Source organism: Pezoporus occidentalis, unplaced genomic scaffold (genome assembly GCF_034315485.1).
Source record: "Pezoporus occidentalis ecotype Australia unplaced genomic scaffold, CSIRO_AGI_Poc_V1 ctg117, whole genome shotgun sequence".
Classification (NCBI taxonomy): Eukaryota; Metazoa; Chordata; class Aves; order Psittaciformes; family Psittacidae; genus Pezoporus; species Pezoporus occidentalis.
In genome coordinates, this window is record NW_026912961.1 from 635,205 (window position 1) to 654,385 (window position 19,181).

The following is a 19,181-nucleotide window of genomic DNA, read 5'->3' on the forward strand; positions in this document are numbered from 1 at the left end:
ATGTGCTTCCTGAATCTCTGCTATCAACAGCAAAACGCAAGGAACACTTAAATCCTCGAGAATCAAGAGGAGGCAGAAAAACCTGTGAGGGTTTAGGTAACAGCAAACTTTACACTGGAGAACACAATTGTGCACTGACTATGAAAGCTAGTAAATCAATTTGCCTTCAGACAAAGTATGCACACAGTGTATGTACCCATATATATGTTCACAAATATATTTTATACATACATACTCATGCCCTATCTCTCTCCCCCATGTTCTCCATATAAGAACAAAAATAGTTGTTGATGTCACTGATTTACTGAGAGACTCTGTTGCATTTTTAAAATCAGGAGGTGATCCTGCCCCTCTACGCTGCTCTCGTGAGACCTCACTTCGAGTATTGTGTGCAGTTCTGGTATTCTCAACATAAAAAGGACATGGAACTGTTGGAACAAGTCCAGAGAAGGGCCACGAGGATGATCAGGGGACTGGAGCACCTCCCGTATGAAGACAGGCTGAGAAAGTTGGGGCTGTTCAGCCTGGAGAAGAGAAGGCTGTGTGGAGACCTCATAGCAGCCTTCCAGTATCTGAAGGGGGCCTATAGGGATGCTGGGGAGGGACTCTTCATTAGGGACTGTAGTGATAGGATGAGGGGTAATGGATTAAAAGGGCTGAGAGAAATGATTAAAGACAGAGCAAGAACAGGGTCTTGGTACTCCCCAGTGAAACTACAGGGCCTCTAATAATAAGCCCTTTTCAGGGAAATGCTGAAAGAAAGTTTGTATAGCAGTGGGTATACACACTCTAATGACTAAGTTCAGTGTTCCTGTGCTGGCAGTTAAATTATATATCTGCACACTGCAATATGTCAGTCATTCAGTGCCCTGATGCCAGTGTAGAATCATAGAATAGTTAGGAAAGGACTTTAAGATCATCTAGTTCCAATCCCCTGCCATGAGCATGTCACATCAAACTGTGTCACCCAAGGCTCTGTTCAACCTGGCCTTGAACACCGCCAGGGATGGGGCATTCACCTCCTTTGACCTGCTGGTCATGCTCCTTTTTATGCAGCCCAGGATATCGATAAATCAGCAGCACCAGAGTTGTCTTCATTTAAGCATGTTTTCACAGCAAAACCTGCATATAATCCCAGCTGCTAGACTTCCCGTGACTTTCTTTTTTTCCCTGAATTTACACCAGAAACACGTTAGTGAAGGACCTAGCACTATGTCAGCCACCTGACAAACAACTGCTGTTTGAGTGGCTGTTGATGCTTAAATGATAATGCTTAGATTTTGTGGGCTGCAGGGTGGCTAGTATCTAGGAAGAGATCAGTAACTTCCCTGTATAAACAACCCATGCAAACCCCAAGTGCAGATTAGGAAGGCAGTGACTTTGGTGTGAACTGTGGATTTTCTTTGCCAGAGTTCCACTTTAACGTACCACACCTATACCGTTTTCCTAAGTACTTCTGTGATATCTGCTACATCTAGTACAAGTCTGCAACCAGACTGCCCCATTGAGCCCTTCTTAAACCATCAGGACAGAGTTTTCAGTTTCCCTTCCCAGTGCAATACCATTTCAGACCATTTCTCCAGAGCTCTCCAACAGAAATCACAGGGTGTCTGTGGTGGTGGTGATGGTGGTGGTGGGGTCACGATCTACAAAGCCCTTGCACTACTGAACCACAACTTCCGTTTACGGTCAGCTGCCAGGGTGTCTGAGGGCATCCAGACAGCTGAGAAAACAAGACTTAGCTTGTTGTTGTGGCTTGTCCTTTTTTAAGAATCCAGAGACTGCATCTAATGGTTGGAGCAGGGAGGGGATGTACCATTAGCTGCCATCAATGCCGCCTACAGGTGCGAGGAAGCTGGCATGGACCAACACTCACTGCCTCTGCTTACTGAAGGTGATGCCAGGTATTATTCCTTGGATACTCATCAGCATGATACAAAATTATAAATACATGGAAACACCAAGTACATGGAAGAACAGACACACATTTAAATATTAGTTCACATGTGTGCCTTTGTGTTAGTATTTAATGGTTTCTTATAAAATTATATATAAACTAGATATTTTATATAAGTTTTTTTTTAATATGGTTTTATATATAAACCAATGCCAGCTTGATTTCCTATTACTTTTGGAGGAGGACATGGAAAGGAAAGTATACTAGTTGTATTGTACCAGGTATGTAACAAATATGACTATACTTAAAGCACTGGTTTGTGACTTGTTGCAAACCTAATTTTTACTTCCAATTGCAGAACACATTTGCATTGTTTCAGAAGTAAAATAAAAGCTAACTATCTAAACCTGAGGGTATCCAATAGCAGAAGAAAATGCAGAAACCCCAGCAGTCTATTATAAAATGAGCAGATGTTCACCAATTGCTTTGACTGGAAATTAAGTCAGTCTGAACAGCCAGCCACAGAGTTGGCCTTGTGACTGCAATCACAAGACGAGGGATCAGAGAACAGGTTGAGGCTGGCAGGCTTCCCACACAGCTTGCGGTGCCCAGCCTGCCTGTGCTGCTGCCTGCCTGCCAGCCCAGCGCTGCAGGCAGCTGATCCTGGACCCTCTGCAGTGGGAGCTCACCCTCCAGTGACAAACCAAGACAGCTGAAACAGAGATGATGTTTGAAATGTTGGCTCAAACGTACCTTTGGGCATTTGTATCAGAAGTCAGTACTTTCATTCTATTTTCCATGAAACACACACATGGAGTTCTGTTGTTTGGGTTGTTTGGGGTTTTTTTGTTTGTTTTTTGTTTGTTTGTTTGTTTTTAAATAAAGACAATTGATATGTGTGAAAAAATCAGGCAACACTTTTCTTTCTTTGTAAAATGGAAGCAGTATACTTCATGCTAATTACAGAGAAAGCCCCAAAAAGAGCTCTCAGTACACAGCTTATACTACCCAGTCTGGCGCACTGTGAGAAAAGCATCATTGGTACCTGTGAAACAGAATTGAGGGATTAACAAGGAGAAAGATCATTAACTCCTTCAAGACATCAAAGCTAGAAGGATCTGTTTTCCAGAGATATCCAGTGCCCAAATGTGGGTAAAGCAGCGAACAAAATGAACATTGAGCTAGAGGATCTGCAGGCAGTTACCCAAAGGTACAGAACAGTCCCTACCATTCAAAATTTGTCATCATGGGCAATATTCACAAACCCCAGGCACTGGTACTGAAAACACTTTCAGGTTTTGTTCCTAGCTTTCTGCAAATACAGATGTGGTTTCAGTAAACAAAAATAAAAACCTCAAACCAAGCATGTGATCTGATTTCACTGAACTGATTTTAATACTGCATGGAGATAGGTGACAGACACGTTTTCCCCCGGAGATCTGCCTGGGGTGGGGATTGCTCTCACCCAGTGCGATGATTTACATCGTGGATTTGCAGGACCCTGTTCATTAGGAGCCCAGCAGGTTTCTGGCAGTGGATTTTGCCATTCTGGCCACTCTGACCAATGAAGCAAGTTTGGTAAACCAGCTTGGAGAGGGTGTTGGCCAGGATAGCTATGTACTCACACACTGATAAACACAGTTTGGCCTAAGTATTCTTGTCAGCTGCTGAGCAGATCACCCAGTGCATATTTTATCACTTTTGAAGAGACTCCTCCATAGAGGAGATAATACAGCCGCTCGATTACCCACTCTGCTGTGCTGGTGCTGAATGTGCAAGGCCAGCCTAATCCCAGCCCGAGGGACAACTGTTTGCCATGTCTCATCCATTCAGCATTGCGCTCAGTTGCACCATCGGCACGTGCCCAGGAACTAAAGAAGTCGACTTCTCCCCACGCCCAGCTGTGGCAGCACCGGCCTCGGGATCACATGCTGAGAAAACCACTGCTCTGACACACCAGTGTGCCCTGCGCCTACCTACCAGGTGACACACAAGCTGTGTTCTGCCCTTTCGATTGCCTGGTTTCCTGTTTTGTTCAACACCAACAATTTTCTCCCTCTTTCAACAACTCAGAGTGATCTGCTATTCCAAAACAGGAAGAGAAAAAGAAGACGCTCAAATGAAAAGAAAGCAGGAAAGATAAATGGAAGGGAAAGAGCCACGCAGGCAAAGGTACATCTGGAATTTAATCTCATGAAAAGAACAAGAATGGGGATGTTTACTTTTTAGCTGTGTTGAACCTACACTGGGAGAAAACAAAGCCAAGAAAGGTAGCCTTCTCCCAGATGTACATGCTGTTAACAGCTGTTAATCAGGTGCACGGCCTCTCCCAGGCAGCCTCACAGCTTTTGGCCTTTTTAATTCTCCCACTCCTCAGCAATGTGCCAGTTTAGATTAAAAACTTGCTGGGAAGAGAGGTTCTCTTGCTTTTTTGTTTTACAGAGCGCCTAATAAAATGGGACTATGAAGTTTGTTTAAATACCTGGAAACAGTGCAGCTGAAGTAACACTTCAAAACTATTCCTGATGGGCTTCCTGTGACAACAGTTTTGCTTCTGAAATGCTCCGCTATATTGTGAGAGGTATGTGATCAAACCTCGTAATAGCACTGAATCAGAAAACACAGGTCCCCTCCAATTCTTCCTGCGACTACTGAGATACTAACAGCCAAATGGCAGCAGTTTTTATCCTTAATCTTTGCACAAGGCATTATAATTTCTCTATAAACACAGACAGAAGTTTATTTCAACTATAGGCAATTATTATCATAAATCTCCAAAAGCCAATGCAGTTTCACATCACAGCTGATACTTTCAGTATGTATTTCCTATTCAAAAAAACCACCCTGCTGTCAGCCAGTGTTTCATGCTTGTATGAGGAATGCCAACTGCAATACTAGTAAACACTGCTGAGCAGAAGGTATGTTAAAGAGGGCTATAGAGAACTTGCACTCACAATTCTTGCATTGCTGTGGCGTAATTGTAAAAGATTGTGGTATGTGCTTGGCCATACACATATCTAGCATAACTGGGCACCTGCAGAAACAGCAATGAACTGTTTCGAGAGCTCTGTGGGCAGCCCTGTCTAGGGTTTTTTTTTTCTGTGACTTGTTACCAGTCTCATAAACGGATATATTAGAGAGACATCTAGAGATCCTGACTCCTTTTTAAGTGTGAAAAAACACCTGTGGTTTTTCAGACTTGGCCAATTTTATTTCATTTGACTTTCAGATTTTAAGCAAAATCAACTGTGTCCCACAACATGTGCTACAGCCTTAATGAGTTCTCAGCATCCCATTTCAGCATCCCATAAATCCTAAGCCGGTTCGAGTGTCTTAACAGCCCAGCGTTTATTTTAAACAGTTTTATGTCACTGTACACATGCTGTACAGGAAGCTTTCTCTGGTAATTAAAAAAATGCCAACTTAATCATTAAAACCAAAACTTAGTATATTTCCACAGTGATTCCCAAGACTGTGATTTTCCCATGTAGACACATGAAGTCGACATGGGAGGAGAGAGCTTCAGCGGGTCCTCAGTGGCACCCCGGGAGAGTGCATTTAAACCACTGTTGCCCTGGAGGAACACACATTAACACAGATGAAGAACTTACTTTGAAATTAGAAGTTAAACCCTGATGAATGTCCAAAGTGGATCAGATGTCACAAAGCATATGGGTGACCTTTACCAGGCTGGAAAATCATATCTTTCCTTGCTCACATCTCAGCCCAAGCACAGTCCTGCCCTGGAGGCCCTCACAAAGCCAGCTCTACCCAGAACTGTCTTCTGAAGGTGGCCAGGGAGAGGAGGAGCTCACTCTCTGACTTTGCTCCATCTTTGACCCCTTCTTTTGAAACCACAAGATCTGCTGAAGGTAAAGTAGCAGGTATCAGAGCTGCAGCACCACACCTACCAACATGTTATTTCTAAAACATGTATTTCCCAGCATCACTTAGTTGAGAAAGGCTATCAGGTTTTGCTCAGAAGTAGGTTTTGCGTCTCCTCGAGGTGGTGAGAAGTCTAATTGAACAAAACAAGGAAGAAGCATTTTAAAAAGAACACAGTATGTATTATATAAATACCTGCCTTCATGGTTTCATTGCCCCTTTACTCACAAAGGTTGGTGGTAGCTCTTCAACACGATGGAAACAAAAACTGCCACATAAATAAAATTTTAAGACCACTGGAAAACGTATAATCATGCAACTTAGCATGAAAAAAAGCAAGCAAGCAAGCAAGTTCTCTGTGAACACAGGTGAAGGTGGTTTCTACTGCAGACCAAATGACCCCAGTATATCTAATCAATCCATGGATCAGGTCTCCAGCATATGGAATTTCTTCCCCAAAGTTAAAGTTTCAGGTTGGGCTCCTTGCCTGTTTCCAGATGAGCCTTGTTGAACATCACCTATGTTCAGCTTTGGAATTGAATCTTTGTGAATGAAATTTTGTGTCTGATTATATCCTTTCTTCCAAATGCTTTAGGTGCCCCTGCAATTAAATTAAATTTCACCAATGATTTGATAATGGCCTGCAGAAGAGAAGGCTCCAGGGAGACCTGTAAGAAATCTGGAGAGACACTTTTTACAAGGGCAGGTGGGAATGGCTTTAAACTGGAAGATGGTAGATTTAGATTAGGTATTAGGAGAAGTTCTTTACTATGAGACTGATGCAACACTGGAACAGGTTGCCCAGAGAAGCTGTAGATGCCCCATCTCTGGAAGTTTTTAAGGTCAGGTTGGACAGGGCTTTGAGCAACGTCATCTAGTGGAAGGTGTCCCTGCCTGTGGCATGGTGGTTGGAACTAGATGACATTTCAGGTCCCTTCTAACCCAAACCATTCTATGATTCTATGATAAAGCCCTGATTACAGAATGAAAGAAAACATCCCTATTAGTGATTTCATCTTGAACAATTCTTTCTACAAAACAATGTATTAGTTAAGTCAGCACTTCCTGCTATGACTTCCCAACAAAATGAGGGAAAGGTACTGGGACAGACTGCAACTAAAAACAGGCTCTCAATCTATCATATACCTTTAAAGTGTAAAAAGAGCTAGGAAGCAGAAGCATCAGCTTACATTATCACAGCTATCCAAGTATACTCAATTCCTCGGTTAACAGCCAGAAACTGAAGTTAATCTCAAATATGTAAAAACTGATTAAGCATAAGAGATACATGGCAGGATTTTTTATTTCTTCAATGAGATTAATTAAAGACCAAATACTGATTAACTGATGCTCAGAAGCTAGAGTTTTTGTAGTTTTATTTGTTTTTAGTGGCTATTCCTATTTTCCTACACCTCTGGTTGTCTCAGAATGATGGGTTTGATGAGTGCCCTTATGCACATCACCAGTTAATCATTCACTATAGCAGAACTTCACCGATACAACTCATCACACTTGGCTTTCCTGTAAGGTTTCAACAGTGTGAGATGACAAATATTTTGTCACTGTAGCCATTCAAAGTATTTTGAAAATTACTTTCATGTATGGATTGTGTAGGAGGATAAGCTTATTTGTTCCACTGATAATGTTAAGAAATTGATGTTAACATTAGCAAAGATGAAAAAACATCCACATTAAAAAGAAAAAAACACATGCACCCCCCCCCAAAAAAAAAAAAAAAAAAAAACAAAACGAAATGAAAAACTTTGGGAAGTTTGTGTGCTTCTTAGACTGGTCAAAAAAAAAAAAACAACAACAACAAAAACTAACCCGAAAAAGCAAAAACAACCAAAAAAAAATCCATTCTACTTAGCAGTCACAGGTAAAATGAGAAGAAGATCACTTTTAAAGGGAAAATAAAGCTTCCAATGACAGTTAAAATAATTTCTTACTGCAGTTCAAAGAACAGACACTTCATGTGTGAGTTGAATAATTTATTTTCATCGTTCTCCTTGCTTCAAGAGTACTTGCCTTTAGAAACTCATGACAGCTATTGATAAATAGTCATTCATCAAGAAGATCAGGGAAACTTATGATACCTTTAGGTCAAACACAGTCTAAGAAGCACACAAAAGAAAATGCAAGGTCTTTTTTCTTCCCAAATTTAAATAAAACAGGAAAAGCAAGCAAGGAATGCACTGCTTTATCACTACACAGAATTGCCATCTACCATGCATGTAACAGTGTCTGAATCACATATTTTGATATGTGTAAGACCCCATTAGCAACAATAGCTGTAATAAGCAGGGCCCAAACACAGCAGTCCAGATAGGGTGTTTTACTGGTAATACCTGTGCATTAGTACCTTTATAAATAAAACATCTTGTAAGAAATGCAACTTCAGCTATCAGCAGGAATATAAAACCAAAGAAAATCTGGAAAGAAAAATACTGGCACACAGCCAGAGAGCTATAATTACTCACAGCTTTTCTGGGAACAACTCAGAAGCTTTCTCTGCACATGCATAATGTGTATTTGCTGTATCTTCAGAAAGGAACTTCTGAGAGCGATGACACTTTGCCCAACAGGATATACCATTATGGAATCATTTGCTATTTTGTAATAGTACTTCTGAAGTAAATGAAACAGCTCTACAGAAGATAGGGCCACTGCAGTGGAATTGCAAAAACAGACTTAATGCAATTCTTGAAATGTCACAGATTTTAAGTTTCTACCGCTTTGCTTAACTACAACTTACACAAAATTTTACTGTTTTAGTGTCATGTAAGGCAACAGTGGCTGAAGTTTATTCAGTTATCTGCATGACCTGAGTTACCCTGTCCCCTTCTCGATTATTCCGCTCAGAAGAGAGGATGTTCAGCCAGAACCATCAGCAAGTTTTAAGGCATACAAATAGTAGCATTATCACATTTTACTTCAAAAAAATTCAGAGGCTCATGAGTCTTTTCTGAGCTACATTCCTATTTACGTGCATATACTTTGGGAAGTTGCGTCCTTTTCTTTTCCCATCTGTTCATAAATACCTTGTTTTCACAGCAACTTTTATTAACCTTGGCTTTTGTAACCAAATACCTGTGCCCACTGCCCATTATTTTACAGCAGTTCATGTCCTAGCAGGCTTTGTACTAGTCTCACCCTTCACTGGATATTCTCACTGTCTTGTTTTAATCAGTATAACCAGCAGCATTTTAAGTATAGTAATGTCAGCTTTCAGGATTAAAAAATGTTCAGACAGGTCTCTGCCGACCCCCAGGTCTGGGGCAGCAAGACTGAAAAACAGCTACATAAGCTGGTAACAGTCCAGGGCTGGCAGCGTTTTCATCTTGCCTCCCATTTTGAATGTGTATACCACTGTTATTTCCTTCTGAACATAAACCTTTACAGAACTACCAGTTGAGCTCCATATTCATTTCCTCCATTGGTTCTGCCAGGCAGTATGGATGCTATCCATAACAGGCTTAGCAAGACAACTTAATAGCTAAATTCTAACCGGTATTTCAGCACTGTGGCTTCTTAAATAGCTACTATTTAAGGCTAAGGGAGGTTCTTCCTAAAAAAAAAAAAAAAAAATCTCAGGCAGATTCCAGGTGAAGGAATTCATCCACAAACAGCACACAGCAGCACAACTAAGCCCTAGTTAAGTTTTGATTATTCCAAATAATAAATAACTCATCTTGGTTTTATTTCAAAAACTAATTATGGAATGCAAACTCAAGGCTTATTTTATAAACAAAGATATTCAGTTTCTGTAACACGCAGTCTAAGTGTTCCCTTGCATGCATGGTTATCAGTTTCAGGAAAGATACTGTACTTAAAAAGAAACAATACACCCATAAAGTCTGAACTGGTGCTGGTTAATCTGCAGGACTAGGCTCCTTCCCCTCCAGCCCAAGTATGAGAGGAGGCAAAAACAATGCAAGTCTTCCCCCCAGCTGTTTTTGGTGTTACCAATTCATCCTCCTCTGCAGAAACTGTTACCAAAACCACATCTAAACAAGATTATGTAACAGTAATCATACTTCAGCAGCACAGATACTCTCAGAAGAAAAAAGTCCGTTCAGAGAGGAGATAAAGGGCACAGTGTAAATCACCAGTTTGGTCAGCCACTGAATATGGAGTGGCCCAACCTCACTTTCCATAGGAATGAAATTCCTACCACCTCCCCCCACTTTTTTCCCTAGACAAAGCTGGTGTATGGGCAGAATATGTAGGACAATAAATACTATCTCAAGAACCAAGCTTTCTCTCTCTCAGAATAGCCCAGGTGCTTTGGGTGTTCCTGCTATATCCTACAGTGCTCAAAGGAGACAACTGCTCTAACATAAGTATAGTACTTTCAGGCGGCATAAGAAAACATTGATGGTATTACACTTAAGTGAAGATCAGCTGCTGTATGCAGGAAAAAGACTGAGAAACTTTGTAACGAAGTACAAAGAACAAGAGATACCATCATGTCTGGACCATGGGACTACACCAGAGTTCATTTACAAATGCAGTCCAGGGATCATATTTTCAGTCACTTCTACATTTTAGCTGATAAAATGAAGTTGAAAAGCATCTTTGTGTCACAAACACTATAGTTTATAACAGCTATTAACCATTCCCAGATAGGGTTGTGTTTTAGTAACTGATAAGCACAAATACAAACTTCAGCTAGTTGTACGATTTAGGACGCCCATTTGATGGAATCTCAAGTGGAAAAAACACGTATCAAACAGCCAAGTCATCTGTACACACTGGAAATTAAAAGATTTATTTATAAAGTAAACCTTTGGACATATTGTAATTCTTTTTTAGAAAAAAAAAGGAAAAATACAAAGAAGAATCTATTAGATTAACCAGTCAAGCCAGCAATATCACAAGCTCTTTACATACCAACATTTACATTAATTTAAAACAAGTGGCATGTCACCAACATGTAAGACATACTTCAAAAGTTAAAAAAAAAATAAATCAAGTTGACTTTTGAAAGATACAAGTCTACCACATATAGACCAAACATGGGTTTGGTCATTCAGTTTAAAATCCCCTCTTGTACTGAAATGTTCAGTCTTCAAATTATACAAGTGGATAGCTAGCAGCTGTTGCTATTCCACAGTGGTTCTTCCTGTCCTTGGCCATGTAGATATATCCTTTGTCACCCCACTTCTCACCCCAGCTGAAAACAGAAGTAAAGGATTTGTTTTCATACTCAGAAGAGACTTTACCCTTCCCCCCATCTCCCCCATATTTAAATTGAAGACTGCTACCTTCCATTTGTGGAGAAAAAAAAAAAAAAAAAAAAAAAAATCAAGATTCTGCAGCCAAACGACAGTGCTTTCCAGCAATTAAATGCATGTTGCAGAAGAAGCACCCCAAGCTCACAGAAGGGTGAGCCATCCTCTCATGAGGTGGAGACCTCAACATGCAATCCTTGATTACAGATGCCTGAACCTCAGACACTGCCCCCAGCCAAATTTAAGGGAAGACCAAGACTGCAAGCAGTCTGAGGGTGGTGCCCCATTATTGCTGAGAACATGAGACAAGCTCATGTGACATGCCCTTCAGCTTTAATTTATTTTCTCTCCAACCTAGGAGGCAACTCCCTCTTTAAAGTTCAAGTGTTACCCTATTTCACACAGTGAGCAGTGCTCTGCTTCCAAAAAATCCATTATACCCTCACAAACTTGCTTCCTTTTGCTCTCCTCCACCACTTTAACATCTACTAGCTTTATAGGTTGTTGCACTACTGAGCTCCCTTGAATTAACTGAAAAAGCAGAAGAAAGAGTTTGCTGCTTTGGTTCTACTTTATGAGGCTGCCAGCAGCATAAGCTGGGTTTAACTTCTGCATACAGTACAACCTGGAAACTGTTCCCATATTTTTATGCAGTTTTTAATTGCTGTTGTCTTTCCGTCCGTGCACTGAAAGTGACAAACTACCTTCCCTTCCCCCCATCCCCAGAGTACAAAGCATAGACAGCAATCTTACCTGTTCTTGACAATCCAGTATTTCTTCCCATCTACATCTTCCCCCTCAAAGCCATAACCTACAACCAGAACACCATGGTCCAGGTCTTCACTGCTGCAGTCTGGTTCATAGTAGATACCTGTAGAGACATAAGCACGCATGTGAACAAGCTCATCTGCAGGAAACTCTTCTCCCTCACCAGAGGTTCTACATATTTCAAATTAAATGATGCACAGCCTCCAGAAGGTCATAAAAAGAGGAGTCATAAGTGAAGTGTATCGCAGCAGAAACTGAAGAACAAGTACACAGCTATGTAAGAGAAATGTGGTGTGGAGAACCTGGAGTAGAATTCAAATGACTCCTGATAATTTCAGCATCATAACTGTGGCGGGTTTTCACCTATTAAACTCAAGGGTAATGAATACTAAGTAAAAAAAAAAAAAAAAAGCAGAGTTCTGTGCATGCAAGTTGCTAACAAATCCCCACCTGACTGATAAAACTGGAATGAAGAATGGCCTGCATCAATAGCAACAGACACTGGACCCACAGCTGCTACTGCTTTCATGAGAGCTCTTTCGTGTCCTTGAGGGATGTCAACAAAGCCAGTGTCATTAGCAGCATTGTACTCTGCCTTGTAGCGACAGTCTTCATCATCCTAAATAAAAAGAAAGCCCTAGTTATTACATAGTCATCCTCTTAACATATAGGTGAACACATGAACTTCCAGACATCCTGGGACTTTGCTGCCGTGAAAACAAGATACTGAAGAGGATCAAATTGCTTCAGCAATGCTTTGAAAGAGCAGAGGGAGAACACAGAAGGGGCTTTTGAGTTTCTCAAAGTTACTGAAAAAGCACAGGGAAGTGGAGCCCAAAAGGAAAAATAACAGTATGCAAAGGACCATCACATCCTGGAATCCTGCTTTTTCGGCAAACAGGACAAATGTCTTTTCATGGAGGAAAGAAGCCCAGAATGCATTAATGGGCAATGCAAGAGAGCCAAGTATTCATTAATTACTAAGCAATCCAGAAACTGCTCATTGAGCAAGCACTTAAAAATCCACAATTTTACCCTGTCATACCTTGAAGAACGGTACAGAATGATTTGGAAGTTAGTCATTTGTATCATATGACCTTACATACAAGTACGTTTTTTACTTTTTTTTCCAATAAAGAATGAAGCCGAACTGTTAGTGTCACAGGCATTTATCTCAAGAGAGAGGCCTAGTTTGGAAGTTAGGCCATGTGAAATTTGAACAGACTGGAGCAAGCACATCCCTCTCTCGTGTGGCAACTTAAGTTACTAAAGTTGCATCCCTGAACTAAAGGGACACAGAACACACCTCAGTTGCTTACTTTTTACACTCAGGAAGTTAGGCACTTTCTATTATCCACTAGGATCTCTGTAAGAGCCAAGATTAGGGAAAAAATTGAGATTACAGGAATGCAGATGAAGAGGAACCACATCCACAGGCTTCTTTCTCTATTCCTCACAACAAATGGCATTGCTATTCCACATTCAGTCAACACTAAACTGAAAGGGAAGGTACTCTGCACTGAGCAGAACTCAAGTAGTCAAAAGGTTAAACCATGGGCTCTCAAGTAATACCACAATGTCCCACTGTGCTTTTGTCCTCTCATGTCTGTTTAACTTTTGATAGATAGATTTTAGAAGTCTGACCATTATATGCATTTATGCACATTTAATCTAATGGCATGGCCAACAACTATTGTTAAAAAAGCAAATCACACTAGCTGCAAGAATTAGTTTGTCTATGGGTAGCAACTGCATAATAGCTCAGTTATGGGAAGCTGAGCTGCACCCCTACAATTACGTAGCATTGTTGACAAGGACTGAGTCCTGGTCTAGTGGGTCAACCAAGATAAGGAATGACATCTGATAGGAGGGCAGCAATGAGGGAGAGAAATAGCAGTATTTCCCCTAGTTTTTCCAACTGGTCTGGTAAGATTTTGACCTCAAAGAGCAGTGCAGTACGTGATTCCTACTGGGGATAGCAGTCACTCTAGTTTTCTTAGGAAAGATGCAACAGAAAGAACAGATGTACCTATTACTATATAGACATTTTCCTTTCTAGGTATGAGTTTCCCCAACAGTTTGTCCACAAATCTGATACCTGCAATATAAGTTCAGCTATTACACTTACCTTTGCAGTGTATGGGTAGGATTCCTCTGAATCAATTCCCCCATTATCCTGCACGTACTGGAAAGCCTGGTCCATAAGACCACCATTGCAGCCTTGATTCCCCTCAGGGCGAGAACAGTCCACCAGATTCTGCTCACTCAGCGAAACAAGTTTGCCAGTTTTCCTGAAGTGCTGCCCTTCAAGAGCTCCTGTTGTGCTGAAAGCCCAGCAAGAGCCACACTGACCCTGAGGCACAAATGAAGTCACATGTTACAAGTCTGGACAGATTAGGCAATTACAGTTCCCTTATCACTGACCTAAGCACAAGCAAGCCCAACACAAAAGCCACAAGACTAACTTCAGATTTACACTCCTAGCATGTGCAAGTGAAGATATTACAGGCCTGTTCGGTTCTTAAATATTTAGTACAGAATCCATAAAACATCCTAAAGGTGTGCAGCAATTTTATCAAAATGGCACCCAATTTAGTAAGCTTGCCCCAGGCTTCATTACAGAAGTCCATAGTTTTTCCTCTATGGAAGTGGACATAGCATTCAAGAAGCCAGATCTGCACCTGGTTAAAAATCTCCACTGGAGAATACCTGGTCTTTAACTGGAGTTACATATCCCTTCTCTCTCCAATCTACTGATCGTGGCACTTCCAGGAAGCTAGGCTCAAGGAACTGGGATCCTCTGTATTTCCTTTCTGACTTCTTGTGTGTATATCCATTCATCAGCTGTCTGAACTCCTCAGTTGTCTGAAGAAAATATAAGACATGAAGTCATCATCTATCACACACTGCTGTTTAGAACTATGTTTCATGCCTCTGTACATACCATGTCACCAAACTGATTCATTCCCAACTTGTAGCTGTGTTTTCCTAAAGTGTGATCCAGATTATGGAGTTCAATCATTTTCAGATTCTTCTCCCACACCACTCTTCTCCAGCTTTCCTCTCTCTAAGGGGCCAGAAAACAACATACTTCAAGGAGGCAGCTCAAACAAAGTTCACTTGCACAAGAGTTACGTGCTTTGTAGATTACTTGAATCATAAGTCTGAATGCTGTTTGAGATGGTCTTTTTTTGCCACCCTCCTAATAAAAACAAAGAGTACAGTATAGCTGAGTCGAAGCACAGGACAGGGATCTGGGAAAAACAGGATTATCCTTCCAAGTGCAGACCATAGTCTACATAGCGTAGAAACAAAGCAGACATGACTCAGCTGGCAGGGCCCTGCTGAATGCGTTCAGAGCTTGCCGAGCAGAGCACGTATGCCCGGCGCTCACCTCATGGTACTCCTTGTTGTGCCACGACTTCCACAGCTGCCAGTGGCTGTCGAGCTCGGAGTCAACTCTCGGAGCGGCGAAGGCCAGCCCCAAGCAGAGGCAGAGCGTGGTCAGACACAGATTCATGACGGCAGATCTGCAGGGAATGGAGGAACAGCGGTCAAACGGAGCAACGCGCCGGAGAGCCGCCCTTGACTTCACAGCCCTGAGCAGCGATGCCCGACCCGAAACGCGCCTGTTCGCAATTCCCCCACCCCTGCATTAAACTGTTCATTCACAGGAGAGAGGAGCAAGCCACGTCCTCCAAGCTCTCCGGGCCCAGCCCGCTAAGAAGCTGGCTGCCCCGGACCCCGCTGAGGCCCCCTTCGGAGGCCCCACGATCCGAACCGGCCTCTGCCCGTTCCCCCCTGCGGTCTGGGCCCTCGGCCGCGGCTGTAAACAAGCTCGGGCGGCGGGGCTGGCGGGTTGGAATGGCGGCCCCGTCCCGGCAGCAGCCGCTCCGCCCCAGCACAGGGCCCAACGCCCGCTCAGACCCGAAGCCCCAGTTCAGGCTCGCTCACCCCTCTAACACGCACGACACCTGACTCGCCGCCCAGCTCGGCAACACTAGGTCCCCGCGGCCCTTCTTATAGTCGCCGCGGCCGTGTCCGCCCCGCCGCTCCGATTGGCGGTCGCTCCGGGCCTCGTTCAGCTGGGCCGCGCCTTCCGCCGGGGCCTGGGCGGTGGCCTGGCGAAGCTGCGGCCGAGGGTGCTTCTGGCGTTCCCTGTCCGCTCGGACGGTAGGGAGGCTGCCCCGCCGCGGAGCACGGGTGTCCGGAGCTGCTGGAGGTGATGTGGGGCTGCCGTGGGGCAACCCGCACCGCGAAGGGAGCCGTTACATTGTGCAGTGTTTGTCTAAATACTTACGATGCGTCCAGGCAGGCTGGAGAGAGTGGCAGCTGGAATATGTGTAACCTGGGGAGGACTTCAGGGTGGCAACTTTGACTAACGAAAAACAAAATCTGGAGGAAAAGGACAAAACCGCAGGTTGCAGACCAGTTGAGGATGGCTCTTGCTCTGGTCAGCCTGCGGGGCTGCACCCGTGCAGGAGAGATAGTCTGTGGCCCTGGGGGTCCCAGTGTCCTGCCAGAGGCCAGGCAGGCAGATACTCTTGCACCGAGTCTGGTCAGAGTTGGGCATTTTACCACCAGCGTGGCTGGTGTCTATATGCGTCGTGTCAGGCTACTGGAAAGTACTACAGCACTGGGAGTTGCAGCACATGAGATGCAGAGATACACAGTGTCTTGGCCTACATCAAGCTAGGACTAGATAGACTTGAATTTTTATCAGGGAACTTGCCTCTCATAGTGGAATAACTGCAAGAGCTATGCAGGGTTCCCCCTTACGCTCTCGTAAAGCCTGTATTTAGCTCGCAGACTTGAAAGCATGTATTTAGGGTAAAAACCAAGGTTTGTAGACTTGCGCAACAGCAAAAAGGAAGAAATCATATGATGTGCGCTTCTCCCTTTTTTGATGTCTTAAGACAATGTGTCGTTAAAATGAGCTATACATGTTTCGTTACCCCAATTATCCTGGGAGCAGTCTCTGGCTCAGGGAAACCCTACAAAGCCAAATACGAAATATGAAATATGACCATCTCAAATATGAAGAGAAGTTGGAGGAGTTGTTTTGCCTTTGCAAAGTATTTGTGTAAGTCTCCTGACATTGAACTAGTGTACCGATTCCACAAAAATACAGCCAACAATGGATCTCCTTGATTAGTGAGTAGTCATAAGCAAGCATTGGAAAGCCTCCAAGAAAAGAAGGTAATTTAGAGCTGAACTACTTACTTGGGTGAAAGCTCGCATATTAACACTGAAGACTGGTTTATCAGGATCGTTTATACATGTGCAGCCGTACCACTTTGAGCAGGGATGTAAAATGTAGAGGGGACTTCTTCAAAATAGCACTGCAGCAAATGTACACTGAGTGCATTACAATTGCTAGGGATTATTTGCACCCCATTTTAATATTTACTTGCTTTGCAAAGCTGTGTTATCAAATTTCTAATGGTCTTTGTGGCTGAAATTTCTGAAAGTTCTTGTTTTGCCCAGAGTTGTTATATGGCTAGTAGCAGACTGACCATACAGAGACTCTGCAAACATCTTCTGAAGCAAGGAAGAGTGTGACATACACTGCAACAACCAGCACTGAACACTGGCACACATTAGAAGAATTAGAATGTAGGTGTGAAAAAGTAAGCTACATATCCTTGTGCTTTCTATTCAACCATTTGTATTTCCAGCAGTTTCAAGACCAGCCTTTTCTAAGGAAAACTGCCAATTTCCTTAGGAAAATGAAAATGCATGCATTGAGTAAGACTATCATTTGTGTCTTCCCAGCATGAAGCTTTTCACTACTTAACCAGTCCTCATGTAAATACCTTAGGAGAGTTAGATGAACTTCATATAATTTGGCTAATTCATAGTTAGGTTTTTTGGTGGGTGTTTTTTTTGTTTGTTAGTTGGTTGGTTTGTTTGGGTTTTGTGGGTTTTGTTTAGGTTTTTATTATTTATTTATTTTTTTTAATTTGTATAGGATTTGAGAAGTTTTTATTTTAACAGCTCTTTGCTGGTATTTTCCATGCAGTGGGACTTCCCAGTCGTATTTGGGTTAGCTTTGTTTCTGCAGTTGTATCTGTTATCAACTGAACATTGAAAGGCTACAATTAAGTTCTCAATGAGCTATGGACAAGGACTTCTGTCCTAAAAGGGCAAGATGTTTAGCTAGCATGACAGGAGGTAAGGTCAAAATTACAGAGTCTTGCACCATAAATCACATGTCTGCTGCTCTGTAATGTACCCTGAGATCCATGAAGCTGATGCTTTTCTGGATGGTATGAGGTCCTGTCTCTTTGGCGAGGTTACCATGTAGTCAGCTAAGCATATGATACCAGTGTGTTACCTCTCCTCATGAATACTCTTGTGCACGTACACACACACAGCCGCCAGGTACCATTTTTACTATGAAGATAACTTCAGCCTACAAGTTTATTTATTATAGTAGGTAGAATTTGCTGAAATTCTTGGAGGAGACAGGAATACTTTCACCTTCAGCACACTGACTTTGGCTTGCACTCAGTCATGACTGTTGTGTGGACATACCAGTTCTCCAGGTATTTTTGGAAGGGAGCCTGGGAGCCCAGGTGCAGAAACATAGGCATATGCAGGGGAAATCTGTACCACAACAGCTGTGGTCAGAACCTGGTCATCACAAGACTGCCATTTAGAAACCTGTGATAGAAAGCTAGCCTAGGACTACCTCTAACTCCTGGATAAACTTTTCCTCTCTGGGAACTGATTATATTGCCATCAATGTGAAGACTGCCAACCATGCTGCAGAGACTGTTCGTGACTGCAGACAAGGTAAAAAAGTCATACAGCACAGCTACTAGACATCCCCCTGTCCCAGCACTTAACTTTCCAAATTGCTTTGAAAAAACAGCTTTTGAGGAACTCTATCTGTGCAGAACTCCAACTCTTTTGCCAAAGGCATACCACACTTCTAAGACACAGGAATAACACGTTTTAATAAGTGGTCATGTTTTCATTGCAACAGCTTAAAGATTGCTAACCTCCCTGTAGCTGTCTGGTCCTACAAGTTACCGGATGACAGAGGCCATGCATTTCTCAATATTCCCAAGAATGTGCACAGCAGTGTGTTGCCTCTGCGCTTGGTGGGTGGTCTCAGCATGGATCTCCAGTGAAGCATCTTATCAACGTGAAACTCAGCTGCCACTGCACATCTCAGGTGTGCAGCACAATCCTTCCCCTCTTGAGCCACTCTATGTATTTGAATCCAGGATTTCTGAACTTGTTTGGTGCTTTGAAATATTTTTTTCTTTTTTCTTCTCCTGGTAAAAGTAGTGCAGAGGAAAGGGCCAAGGGCAACCTCTATCTGCCAGAAAAAGACCCAGAAATCAGAACAGCAAAGCTCCTTTGTCATGGTAATTGACTTGCAAAGC

The 19,181-nt window shown here is 42.6% G+C and overlaps 1 protein-coding gene across 1 annotated transcript; it reads right to left on the minus strand.

Annotated features, from left to right (window-relative positions):
• Nucleotides 1-10,523: 10,523 nt before the first annotated feature.
• On the minus strand, nt 10,524-15,354 carry CTSL (cathepsin L). The gene is made up of 7 exons (XM_062640375.1): nt 15,179-15,354; nt 14,729-14,851; nt 14,494-14,649; nt 13,913-14,137; nt 12,235-12,403; nt 11,770-11,887; nt 10,524-10,958 (listed from the first exon to the last, which is right to left on the minus strand). Exons 1-7 carry the CDS (start codon nt 15,302-15,304, stop codon nt 10,859-10,861), a joined length of 1,017 nt encoding a protein of 338 aa, XP_062496359.1. The 5' UTR covers nt 15,305-15,354; the 3' UTR covers nt 10,524-10,858.
• Between the last annotated feature and the right edge of the window lie 3,827 nt (nt 15,355-19,181).

Excerpts from the sequence above, each read along its gene's own strand:
- CTSL (XM_062640375.1), bottom strand. The coding sequence starts at position 15,304 with ATGAATCTGTGTCTGACCACGCTCTGCCTCTGCTTGGGGCTGGCCTTC. Across the intron at positions 14,650-14,728 it reads TGAATCAGTTTGGTGACATG|ACAACTGAGGAGTTCAGACA; the intron begins GTATGTACAGAG and ends TATTTTCTTCAG. Across the intron at positions 14,138-14,493 it reads TAACTCCAGTTAAAGACCAG|GGTCAGTGTGGCTCTTGCTG; the intron begins GTATTCTCCAGT and ends TTTGTGCCTCAG.